This window comes from Cricetulus griseus, chromosome 3 (assembly GCF_003668045.3).
Source record: "Cricetulus griseus strain 17A/GY chromosome 3, alternate assembly CriGri-PICRH-1.0, whole genome shotgun sequence".
Lineage (NCBI taxonomy): Eukaryota > Metazoa > Chordata > Mammalia > Rodentia > Cricetidae > Cricetulus > Cricetulus griseus.
Genome location: NC_048596.1, coordinates 114,950,387 through 114,964,042, shown reverse-complemented (window position 1 = coordinate 114,964,042; position 13,656 = coordinate 114,950,387). Strand labels below are relative to the sequence as shown.

The window sequence follows — 13,656 nt, the reverse complement described above, 5'->3', positions numbered from 1 at the left end:
GTTCTTTTCTGTAATGTTTTATATGTAGTTTTGACCCCTTCTGCCTTTTTTCTTGAATCCACCTTCCTTTTTTTTTTCATTTTGTCCACTATCACCCTTGACCAAACCACATTCATCCTGTTGGTCTCCCTTTCTCCATTCTTCTTTTTTCCAGGACGGTCTCCATGCTACAGATCAAGGTGGTTGTGCAAATGCAAACCTAGTCAGCTACTACTGTAATTCAGACTTTACTTGCTTCTAGGGAGAAGGCTAACCAAAATGTTTAATGTGGGGCTACTTGTTCAACTCTACTTCCTCCTTCCCTGAATTCTCTTTTTTCTTCCCTTTCCTTTCCTCTTTTCTTTTTTCTCTTCTCTTCTCTTCTCATCTCTCAAATATATATATGTATATATACATATATATACATATATATATCATTACTCTGCCTCCCTTTTTCTTTCATATATGATATATATATATATATATATATATATATATATATATATGATCTTGCTATTTCATCCTGATAGTCCTTAGATAGACCTTACAGGTTCAATCAAAAGCAGCAAAAACAAGGGGCAGAAAATATAAAAGAAGGAAAGGGGGCATGGAATGACCTATCAGGTGGCTCCAAATCTGATCAAATGGTATCTTACACAAAGGATATGGAAGTGAAATCAAAGAGGAGATTTGATTAGAATAGTAAATGAAAATTTCCCAAAGCTGTTCTTATGTGAAGGTGTCAAATGTCTTTCATTTGCTTTGTATGGCTTTTCTCTGCCAGACTGGCCCACCTGTGTCATAACCTGGTGTTCTCCAGGGCTGTTACATTGCTTCATGTGTCTGGTAGTTTGAGGATAGAGGACTAAGTTGATTAGTAGAGAGAGCTGCTGAGAGGGGGTTCTCTGAAGTTTTATAGCCTAGTTCTCCCCACAGATATCTGCTGGATTGGTATGATTGCTGTCTGTGGGTTTGATTAGAAGATGGAGAAGATGGCCTTAGATATTCGTATCTTCAAAGTGCTTAGAGAGGAGCAACGGGCTGGAGTAGAGACAGCACAGAGGCCACAGCAGAGGCTCAGAAGATGTGGGATGGTGTTTTACAGGATATCACATTGGGGCTGGGGTAGAGAGTGGTGGTGGGTGGTCTGTCTTCTGGTATCTTCTGTAACCCCCAGGAAGGCTCAGGATGTGTGGGCTTTATTGAGTAGTATTGTAGAAATCCTGGGAACTGTAGGAGTAGAAGTAGTCTGGACTCCCTTGACAGCCCTTAGAATTGATAGCTCCATCTGTCTGGTGGTATGAGGATTATTTGAAGCAGTAAAAGTGAGAAATTGAGGCACATTAGTAGGACAGTCACTTCACGATTCCTATTGTCATCATACATTCATAAACATGTGACGCCAAACTGTGTTTGTATTGTTGGTGTCTACACAACCTCTACCTGACTTGGGTCTCCCCATTCCAAGTCATTTTTCCCTGCTCTGAAGATTGATGCCCTCAGCTAAACCAACTTTGGTCTTTGGTTTTCAGCCTCCAAGAGGGCCTGGGCTTTGGCCTCTGTGTTGGTTAATAGTTCCCTGGGCCTCTCATCCTTTGGATTTAGGCAGGGTTTGCCATCAATAAAGAGGAAACAGTTGAATCACTTAAGTCCCTTCAGGTCAGAAACAAAAGTTTCTGAAAAGACAGCAAAGCCTTATTAGTATTACAGGATCACCTAACACTTGTGAGCATCCATTTACTAACCTCTTGAATCTATTCTGTAAGTATTTGTAGGAAGCTGATCTCTGGAGTAAGGGAAATCCAGGGAGTGTTCAGTCTGCTCTCAAAGTACTCAACTTTGGGACGTTAAGATTTATACCCACTGAGAAAACAAGAGAAATTAACAGGACAATCCTTTCTGGCCCCTCTTCCCTAAATCTTACAGCCAACTATGTGGGACAGTATTGTTTCCTAGTTAAACCCTTTGATGGTGTCTCCGCCTACTGGTGAATCCAAGTACCGATTCCCACTTTGTGTAACTCCTTCATAAGTCAGGCTTTCACATTCCATTTTCTTATAGTTCCAGTAATAGTTCAACATTCCTTAGAAGAGATGCTGGTTATAAACTGGTATAATTTAGTTACAATAATGACAAGGGAGTTCAATGGTGCTTCTGGTAGATCAGAAGGGACTGTAACTGGAGAATGGGAAGTTGTCAGCTTTGTTTTTCTTCTCTCATCTCTTCAGCTTTTGGTTTTTGGTTATTATTGGCTTTTTCTAAACAGCCTTTGACCTCTTTGGTCTATGTGGCAGACACTACTATCCCTTTATTTTTGTTCCACATCTTCCAGATTTCAAAAAGAAAGACAACAACTGAAGCACTTCAAGTTAGGATCTTCTCCCAGTCATCTTTGGGGATAGAGACTGTCTCCTACCTTGCAAATGTACCTTCTGGGGCGATATGTCTGAGTATATCTGCTGAGATGCTGTCCTCTGAGGTCATTGTCTTTCCAAACATTAGTAACCAATGAATTTCCTTTCTATTTCAGATCCCACTTTTCAAGTAAATTGATCTTTGTAATCACTGGTGAAGAATCTGTATGTGGCCTAAATATGAATGTGAGCACACACCCAGTGGCAGACAACATTGCAGGACTATACATTCTTGTTATAGCTGAATGTTTGGGGATTTATAAACAACAACAGAAGGCTTGTTAACAATTTTGAAGTGGCTTATCGTGGCCATTGTAATAACTCTCTTCCTAACATAAATTGATTTGCTCCAGATTATAGGCTGTTTGTGGGTATACATTGATTTGATGTTGGAAGTCCCTGAGAACATGCAGCTTTTGTGGCCATGTCTTCTTTGTCAGATCACGTTTCAGGGGAGATGCTAAGCCTCAGGTATTGGGTAAGGTGCCACCTATATTGTATGGTATAGAGGCAGGGGACGTGTGTGTGTGTGTGTGTGTGTGTGTGTGTGTGTGTGTGTGTGTGTGTAGCAGTGTTGGTGATTAAATCTAGGGCCTTGTGCATACTAAGCAAGTGATCTACCACTAACTATATCCCCAGGTCATTTTGTTGTTATTGTTGTTGTTTTAATTTAGGGCTTTCTGTAGCTGAGGCAAAACTTGGCCTTTGAGTCCTCTTACTTCAGACTCCCATGTAGCTGGAATTACACACCTTGTGCTTCCAGGCCTAGCTCAGGTCTTGGTTTTAGATAGAACACTCTAGGAGGCAGAGACCTTGTGCTCACCATCAATGGAGCACCAATGCCTTTCCTGGTGGTAAGGGTTCCTTTGCAGTGATTTCACACCCTTTTGATTTTCCTTGCACACACCTGAGTGTGAACAGTCACCACTGGCTTCTCACAGGCCAGTGCTCTCTTCTTGCCACATACTGTGGCATCTCAGCCACTCATTGGCTCTCTCCATACACTTTTCAACTTCATTTCAGTACTGAGGGTACTTTTCCATTTCTACTTTTTCATTTGCATTTGCTTCATACTCTAAGTCTTAAATAAATGCTATGACCCCTTTTTCTAAAGTAAATCTTCCTCTCTTCCTATTATAAAATATGTTTGCCCATTTCCAGAACCTTCTTAGCATATCTAATGATAATGTGGGTGGACTATATGGTCATTTCCAACATCTGGGGAACAATCAGTATTTTCAGGTCATTTCCAATATCTGGGGAAGGGTCAGTATTCTCAGGTATCTACTTATCTTTACTGTGGTCAGAAAGTCCTACTACTCTGCTTATCCAGCTATGGACAGTGCAAATTTGTTTTCTGAGGAAGCCTCTGGCACATGGAACTCATAGTAGGAGAAAGGGCTTGATTGATGCCAGCAAAAAGTGGCATCTCCCATTTTACATTTCTTTCTCTTTTTTTCATTTCAGACCTGCCTTTAGGAGGAACTGTACCTCAGGGCCCTGTGAGACATGTTGGCGTGTAGGGCCCTGGAAGCCCTGTACAGTAGCCTGCGGCAGGGGCTTCCAGTCTCGCAAAGTCGACTGCATTTACACAGGGAACTGCAAACCCATGGCTGACAGACATTGTGTGCAGATGAAACCAGCTTCCTGGAGGCACTGTCTTGGACCTTCCTGTGATAGTACGTACCCCTCTCAGGTATCATCAGCTCCCCATAAGCCTTGTCAAAATCCAGACACTAATGTGCCTACCTCATGCTTGTCACATAGGAGCAATGGGGGCACAGCCAGCAGCACTAATTCTAGAAGGAGTAGCAGGCAGGCCACACACATTTTCCTTAGCAGTTTCCTCTGCTAAGACTGAGCCAATGGGCTTGTATAGGTAAACAAATGTCCTAAAATTACATAGTGAATATATTTCATGTTACTTTCCTAGGGGGCAAATATGAGGCTTTCTTAAGTTTTCCGAGGGGCCTGTGGCCCTACAAGAGTAACCCCTACCCTCAGCTGTGAAAGTAGCAGCCTGGGTCAGAGGACCTGTGAGGATCTCAGGAAACCAGTTGGCCAAGTGGAGAAGTGAGCCCATTGTTTCTGACATAGTGCAAGGCAGTTGCACCAGGCATTTTCTCTAATGAACCACATGCTATGGATTCTTTTCTCTTCTTTTGCAGGAAACTGCACCGATACAACTCACTACTGTATGTTCGTAAAGCACCTTAACTTGTGCTCTGTGGCCCTCTACAAACAAAGGTGCTGTCAGTCATGCCAAGAATAAAGTGTTGGTGGGGTTCTGATGCTGCTGTGGTGAGAAAAGAAAAATATAGAGGCTCTTTCCCCCATGTCTCTGGTTCAAAACCACACACTTCTTAAAGTTTCTAGAGTCTATGATGAAGCAGAGGTTGAGGCAGAAGCAGAACCTACTCCAATTTTGTAAAGTTAGCTTTTCCAGTGGTGGTTTTTTAATTACAGTTTCTTCAAATGATGTATTCTAGGATTAGCAAAAAATGCATCAGCAGCCATGCCCTTGCTCCTGGGACCTCATTGTGAGCACATCATCACCTGCTGTGATTTGTAGACCAGCCAAAAGTGGTCCATACTAAAGACACTGCAGCTGAGGATTTCTCTCACATTGCAGAGTTTCAGCACATTTGTGTGGTATTTACAATTTAAAGGCTCTGGCCCAGTAGCTGTTCAGATGTCAGCACTAATGGCATTTTTTCTAGATCCTTAAGTTTACCGTGAGAAGAGGCAATTTCCATGGACAGCTCATGACACCAGCTGAGCCAAGAATTCACTGCAGATGGCATCTTACCTTCACCCTTAGAGCATCCATGGGAGAAAACACAGTAGGCATGGCTGCCATTTTCATAACTACAGAAATCTGTCTGTGACTAAATGAGGCATCTTGGAAATCAAATGAGAGGAAAAGCTAACCTTTTCTACTGATTTTGAAGTATATTCAAAGCTTTCTTTTCAGAGCTGTGAATGAAAGTTTTTCTAAGCACTATTCTCTTGCACATAGAAATCAGAGCCTTATCAGATGTAATTTATGCATACAATAATATTCCTGATGATTTTTATTTTGGAAAGCTTATAAGAAAGTAATCTAAATAAGAAACATGATAATTAAAGAAAACGTTTATAGTAAATGATTGTTTTAATTTGAGGTGATTTTGTTGGTAAATCCAAAATCAATTAGGATTACCCTGGAAACAACAATTGTGGGGTTAGGAGCCAGAGTTGGGATTTGGGTTGTGCTTTGGGAAGAAGTGTTGAATTCATCTTGAACTAGCACTAGGATTCAATTAGGTGAGAAAAGAAGTTACATTAGGACTAAGACCAGAGCTGGTCTTAAGGTTAGGGCCCGTTTAGGACAGGGTTGGAGCTCTTGGGCCAATGCTAGTGTTCATGACATTGGGGTCACTTTTGCTGCTAAAGAAGGTTGAGGCTAACATTCAATTTTAACTCCTACAACTGATTCAGCTACGGGGACCTTTCCATGATATCTTGCCATTTATGGCTTTAGATGCTACACAACCCCAAACGATGGTCCTGCTTCTTTACTGGGTGTTCCAACTGCATGCACACGTAGTGCCCACAGCCTCCTGGCACACAACGCAACCTTTCCTGAGGCAGGTTGCATTGGACCTACCTCCTGATCAACATGTGAACAGCGCATTGTGGCTTTGGATTTGTCTGTGGAGAAGCTTGCTGAGCCTCTCAGCCATCATCTGAGCACAGGTCTCTCTTCCATTCCAACTTCAGCCTCACTGACACTGGGACAAACACTACTGGAGGTGGAGGGCTCGGTGGTCTGGAACAGACAGGGCAAAAGCAAGAGCACACCAGCCCTTGAGTGGTTAGTCATCAATCACATTTGATTGTTGAGCTTATTAAATTAAAAGAAACATCATTTGTAAAGTACTCTTTGTATATATTTATTATGTGACTCAAAGGTGCAATATTTTATTTTGTACAGTATGTAATAAAGATATGGGACATATATTTTCATATTAACAAAATTTGTTATTAAACTGCTTCACCTTTGTATTTAAGGTTAATGAACCAACTTTCTGTTGCTATTGTACTTTCATCCTGTTAACATTCAAATGGCATTCCTGTGTACTGTATTTTACTACTGTTTTTATAACATGATTTAATATTTCCCTTTGATGATCCTTAATTCAGAAATAAATTCACTTTGAGTATCCAGTGGCATTCTTAGGTGGCTTCTCTGTGTTGTGCTTTTGCTAGAATTTGGAACTGTCTCCTTGCCTGTCTGTCCCCTTGTTAGTCCAGTAGTAGCTCCCTTTGTGAGTTTGAAATCCCAGATTGTCCTTTGCATGAGTTACAAGAATGAGAGATCATAGAAGTTCACTCCAATTCTACATCCCAATCCTTTATGTCTATGAATCACACTTTCAAAAATGGAAATAGCAAAGTTAGTAGAATCCTGGGATGATAATAGGCAGGAACAAGTAGGTGTTACATCCATAGATAGCAGAGCATACTGATGCCCCTTTATTTATATATTTGAAAGACTAGCAGTAGGCTCACAGCAAATTTGAGAAAGTACAGATTTCCAATACAGGCCCTGCCTAAAAACATGAATAACCTCCACAGTAGCACTATCCCCTCAACATTTCTGTATTTGCTGTAATTCATGAATCCTATATATGGGCACTTCATAACTGGTCTGTTGTTTCTACTAGGGTTTGTTCTTGGTACTGCACATTTTGAAGGTCTTGGCAAATGTAGAATAACATGTCCATTTTACCATCCTAAAAAATCTATCTTCTTTTAACTCTTCATCTCTTTCCCATTTTAATTTTGTGAAAGATACCTGTTTGGTGTAGGTCTACTTTCATTTCTTGCATGTATATGTTCAGGAATTCTGTTTCCAGTTGTTGAATGACTAGACTAGTCCATTGTACTAGTTTAATCATTTTTCAAAGATTACTTGATGTATTCATGTAGGTCTATGTCCAGGTCCTATATTTTGTTCCTTGGATCTATTGTCTGTCCTTTTACCAATGTAATTTTGACTGTTGTCATTTTGGTAAGTCTCTTGGTTGGTTAATGTCAGTCCACCAACTTTTTTGTTCTCCCTCAATGTTGTATTGACCAGTAAGTGTCTTGACCTCTCCATAATAATGTTCAAATCATATTTTTCAGAATCCCTTGTGGGGGTTTTTTGTGAACACCATGGTCAGCAGTGTTGATCTGGTCCATGTGAGGCATGAAGGAGATCCAGTTCCACATGACTTAGTAGAGCGTGTTGGTTCAAATTTCAAGAGTCTGACACTGGGTAGTTTATTTCAGGTATATTTAAGCACAGCACAATTTGGAAAAAAAGTTTCCTGGTGATAATTAGCTCATTCCCATTTGTACAACAAAGCTTAAGACAAGATTACATTGAAACTCTTCATAAAGTGCATGTGACTTCTTCCATAAAGATGGGTTCTATAAACCAGACAGTGGTGGCAAACACCTTTAATTCCAGCCCTCAGGAAACAGAGACAGGTGAATCTCTGTGAGCTTGAGGTCAGCCTGGTCTACAGAGTTAGTTTCAGGACAGCTAAGACTGTTTCACAAAGAAACCCTGTCTCAAAAAAAAAAGAAAAAGAAAAAGAAAGGAAGGAAGAAAAGAAAAGAAGGAAGAAGAGAAGAAAGAAAGAAAGAAAGAAAAAGAAGGAAGGAAAGAAAGAAAGAAAGAAAGAAAGAAAGAAAGAAAGAAAGAAAAGATAGATTCTATAGTTGACTGCATGTGACATCTTTTTGAAGGTCTTGGGAAAGATCTGGTGGGTCTCAGTCATATAGATAAGTGCAAAGGTCACCAAGCTGTAAACCACATCTGTTTCCTTTATGAAGAACATGGGCCCTATAGATTGACTGAGAAAGCAGGCTCACAATGCTTAAGATAAGGGTCTGGGGAGGACAGCACTGGCCATATAGGTTATTAATCACACCCTTTCCCAGAAATAACCTTGCATGTTTCCCTAGTGCTTGTCTGTGAGTACAAGGGCTTTATTTCTCCTACAATTCATAAAGCAACTTCCTAATATTTTAATGGGTATTATATTGAAACCACAGGTCACGTTGAGAATTGTCATCATGATAATAATAGGTCTGCCTATTAATTAATGGAGAATATCTCTATTTAAATGTTCTTTTATCAAAGGTTTGTAGATTTTATCACATGGATCTTGAACACATTCTGTTCAATTTTATTAATTTTGAGTTATTCTTATGTAAATAGAGTTGTTTTTAAATTCAAATTGTGCCTGCTTCTTGTTGGCATGCAGGAAATAAACACCCCCCCCAGAAGTACTGGGGATTGAACTCAGACCCAGGCAAGTGCTTTACCACAGAGCTACAGTCATAGCCCAGTAATTGACTTTTGTATGTCAACTGTGTAGGCAACATTATAATTACTTATTCTTTCCAGAAATTGTTCTTTAGTTTGGGGGAGTTGTTCTACATAAATTATTGTGTCATGAGTGAACAAAGTTTGATTCCTTCCAATCCTGTGTATTTCTAGCTGCTTTTCTTGCCTTACTACATTAGCCTGGACTTCTAGTCTGTTAGAAATGGGTGTGTAAAGTAATTCTTGCCTCATTCCTAATCTAATGGGAATGATTCAAGTTTTTCATCATTAGGCATGATATTAGCTAAAAGGTTCCTGGGTATATTATATGCAGTTGAAGAATTTTCTCTAAATCTAATTACTGAGAGTCATATAATAATAAATAAAAATAGGGAACTATTATTTTCTCACAGGAATCATATAACTAGAGAGTTATCCCTTACTTTAAAAAATATTAATATGATGGTATAAGCAAACTAAATTCCAGAATCTTTTTCATTGCTTTTAAAAGTGTGTGTGTGCTTGTGTGTGTGAGAGAGAGGGGGGGTGGGGGGAGGGAGGGAGGAAAGATGTTCTTGTAAGTGCCCTTGGAGGCCAACAATGTCAGATCTCCCTCCAGCTGCTTATACAGCTGCTTATACAAATGGATCTTGGGAACCAAACTTGGGTCTTCTGGGAATAAAAAGAATTAATTTTAACCACAAAGTCTTCTGTACAGCTCCTAAATTCTGCAATCTTACTTAGCAGCACAGTAGTTGCTTATGATCTATTAGGCTCAAATGAATTCATCTATTTAATCTTAACAATAATGTAATTAAAATATTTGACATCAATACCTTTTTATAAATAAATATCTGAAGTGACATCTTATAATTTTTTAATTTATTTTGAGAATTTCATACATGAGTTCTGTTATAGAATAATAGAATTTTAAATGTTAAACCAGCCATGTATAGCTAGGGTAAATCCCACTTATTGGTGATGTTTAATTATTCTACAAATTGTTAGATTCCAATTTCTAATATTTTGTTGAGGATTTTTGTGTTTATGAGTAATCCTGATATGTGGTTTTCTTGTAATATTTGTCTGGTTTTGGTGTTAGGATGATGCTAGCTTCTTAGAATGAGTTGAGGCATATTACCAAAACTATGTGCAAGTGTTCCAGCCTTTGAAAAAGACTGTACAGAGCTGGAATAATTTTCTCCAGCTTTTAGTAGAGTTGACCAATGAACAAATCCACCCTACTGCTCTCTGCTTTTGAAGATGTTCATTTCTTTTCAACTTCTAGATTGGCTTATTCAAATTGTCTATATCTTCTGGCATAAATGTTTGCTCTTGCATGATTTCTGAAGAAAAGTTAGAGGTACCTCTCATGTGTACTCCTCTATAGGTAAGTTTTTTTCTTTCAGTATTTTTATCTTTATTTTTTTCAAAGTTTACAAATTATACATGTAGGTCTGTTTGGATGGATTTATTTGGGTTTTGTTTTTTAAAGGTTTATTTTTCTGTGTGTCAATGTTTGCCTACATGTATGTATTTGTACCACATGTGTACCTGATGCCCATGGAGGCCAGAAGAGGGCATTGTTTCCCAGGAACTGGAATTAAAGTGGTTGTGACCAGCCATATAGGTGCTGGGAACCAAACCAAAGTATGCCAGAGCAAGAAGTGCTCTTAACCACCAAGCCACCTCTTCAGCACCAAGGTGTAGCCCAGGCTGACCTTGGCTTGTGACACTCTTGCCTAGACTATCATAGCAAGCTATTGCTTTTTGCATGTATCATCCTTGGTGTTGTCTGGGGATGTCCTGAGACTGTGGTATGGTATGGTATGGTATGTCATATTAATTTGAAGACATTTTCAGCTGTTACTTTTTCAAATACTTCTGTTCCATTCCCTTCTTTGAAATGTCCATTATGTGTTCATTGCATTTTTGTAGCTATGTCACTGTTCTTGAAAATTCATTTCTTTAAAGTGTTTTTCTTTGTTCTCACTTTCATGATTTTGAGGAGAGACTGTCAAGCTGAGAGATTCCTCAGTTGAATCCACTTGTCCACTTTCCTAATGAGCCCACCGAGGGCTTTCTTCATTTTTGCTAGCATTTTGTTTTGTTGTTTATTTATTTTTGTTTGTTTTGCTTTTAAAAATTCTTAGTGTTTCTATCAGGTCCAAAGGACACCTCATTTTCCCTTGCCCCCTTGACTCACAAAGGGCAGGCCCACTGACTTGGTCCAAAATTACATCTAGGCCCAGCTCTATCTGGACTTTAGGAGGATTTCTGATGCTTAAATAAAGCCAGAATTCCTCAGGAACTTGTGAAACCAGTTACCATCTGCCAAAAGGAATCAGTTCCTTTACCTCAAGCAGAAGGTACACAATGACTTTTACTTATGGCTACATATCAAAGGTCATCCTGGCCTCCAATATCCCCCCTCCCCGCCCCCGTCCCTATTCACAAGTATTTGTCATACATTTCAAAGCCCTTACCATAGCATCCTGGCTGTTCTCACTAAGATCCCTGCTCTCTTTATATCTCCTGTCCACCCCCATTTCTCCATTTCTTCATCATCCATCCATCCATCCATCCATCCATCCATCCATCCATCCATCATATCTATCTATCTATCTATCTATCTATCTATCTATCTATCTATCTATCTATCTATCTATCTCATATCTCTTGCCATCCTCTGCTCTCCTGCTTTTCTCCCCTCTCTTGCCGATAGCCCTGGCCCTGTCCAGTCTACTACCATGCTCTGGATATTTTCGATCTTTTACTGACAATTAAAACCTTTCCTCTAACCATACAATGGTGTGGTCATGTCAAGAGTTCCTTTACTGTGTTCCTTGTGTGGTTTCTTTCTTAGAATGTTAATCTCTCTGAATATTTGTCTACCTGTTCTTGCTTGCTTCAGCTTTATCCATTGCTGTCCTCATCATTATAATCATAGATGTTTTAATCTGCCAATTTCATAAATCTTTCATGTCTTACATGTCTAATTCTTGGTCTAACTTTTCAAATTGTGGGTTTAAGATATTTTTTTAGTGTGACATTCCAGATAAAAGGAACTGCCACCTTTGGTAATCAGTAATATTATTTAGTAATAACCTCTTGGTGAATTTGTGCTGTTCAGCTGTATACCTCATGTATTTCTGAAGTTGTTTGTTTTGTTTGTTTTCTTTGTTGCTGTTTTTTTCTTCAGAATGGGTCAGGATGGATAATGTGAACTAGACTTCAGATTTCCCTATAGGAAATCCTGTGGGACATATTCTTAGAGATTGATGTAAGAGGGCCCAGGCCACTGTTGGAGATGCCACCCTTGGGTAGTTAGGTTATATACATTTGAGAAGACAATGATTCATAAAAGTTTTAATTTATTCTCTTACTATATTTTATTGGAAAAATATATTATGATCATGGTTTCCCCTACATTAATTCTCCCCAGATCCTCCCCATCTCCTGACCCATGCAGCTCTGCACCCTTTCTCTCTCTCTCTTTAGAAAACTAACAGGTAAAGAAAACAAACCAGAATAATAACACACATGTATGCACACAAGAAACACACACACACACACACACACACACACACAGAGAGAGAGAGAGAGAGAGAGAGAGAGAGAGAGAGAGAGAGAGATACACAAAACCTATAAAAACACAAAATTGGAAGCCATAATATATAAACAAAAGTCCAATTATACAAAAATGCCAAAACAAAACAAATTGTTACCAAAAGTCTACGAAAAATAGCATTGAGTTCATTTTGTGAGGACTGTCTACTGTTGGGCATGGGATCTACCCATAACTGTGATTAATATACCCAATGAGATACCATTTGGAAAAACTGTTTTTCCTTAGCAAGTAGATGCTAATTAGAGACATTTTTACGAGGGATTAGAGCTTCTGTCCACTTCTCCTCAGCACTGGAACTCTATCTGGTTTAGACTTGTACAGGCTGCCAGTCTCTATGAGTTCAGATATACATTATTCCTATTTGTGTCTAGAAGACACTGTTTTTTGGCATCATCCATTCCTTCTTGTTCTTACAATCTTTTCCTCCTCCTCTTCATAGCTCCCTGAGCCCTTAGTGGAGGGTTTGATGAAGACATCCCATTTAGGACTAAGTGTTCCCAAATTTCTCACTCTGTGCACTTTGTCCAATTAGGAGGCATTTTATTGCTATTTCTTTTAGCAGAAAAATAGTATTTGGTTTTCCCCTCGGACCATGACCTATCTAGTCCCAGGTTCTTAGCTCCAAAGCAGGGTCAGGCATAGGTTTCATCTTGTGGGGCGGGCCTTAAATCCAATAAGAATGAGATTGGTTAATCCTATATTTATGCCACTATTGCACCAGCATATCTCACAGCAGATTGCCGTTGTAGATTGCAGGATTTACAGTTGGGGTGATGGTTACCTTTCTCCTCTGATAGCATGCAGAGTATCTTCCAGTACCATGAACACTAGTCAACACGGGTAAAGGCAGTAGGTAGGAAACAACTTGACTTCTCTGTGCTCAATGAGATATGTGTTATCTTCAGCAAAAAGACCTTACAATCAGTTTGTGGGTAAGGATACAGCTTAAGATACTTGGGCCCTTTGGGTCAGTGATTCAACTAGATGTAACCCATTCATATATATATATATATATATGTATATATATATATACATATATATATATATGTATGGTAGATTTACAAATGGCTCCTCAAAATGGCCTTTAGTGTTAGTTGCTCCTCACCTTCCTTCTCTTACCCATCTCTTTCATCCCCCATCCCTGTTTAATCCTGTTCCAGTCTACTCCATGTCTCTCTATATATATTCTATTTCTCCTTCTTTAGGAGATACTTCCCTCCCCCTTAGTTTCTGACTCTATACCTAATCTCTGTGCTTCTATGGACTGG

At 39.3% G+C, this 13,656-nt stretch overlaps 1 protein-coding gene across 1 annotated transcript in view; it reads left to right on the top strand.

The window, feature by feature from the left end:
• The window catches only part of LOC100756612 (ADAMTS-like protein 3), a 297,381-nt gene extending 291,169 nt beyond the window's left edge, over window positions 1–6,212 (top strand). The window contains exons 29-30 of the mRNA XM_035441640.1: window positions 3,861–4,072; window positions 4,562–6,212. Coding sequence (XP_035297531.1) covers window positions 3,861–4,072; window positions 4,562–4,665 — 316 coding nt within the window. The 3' untranslated portion in view covers window positions 4,666–6,212. The remainder of the gene's footprint in view (window positions 1–3,860; window positions 4,073–4,561) is intronic.
• Window positions 6,213–13,656: the final 7,444 nt, after the last annotated feature.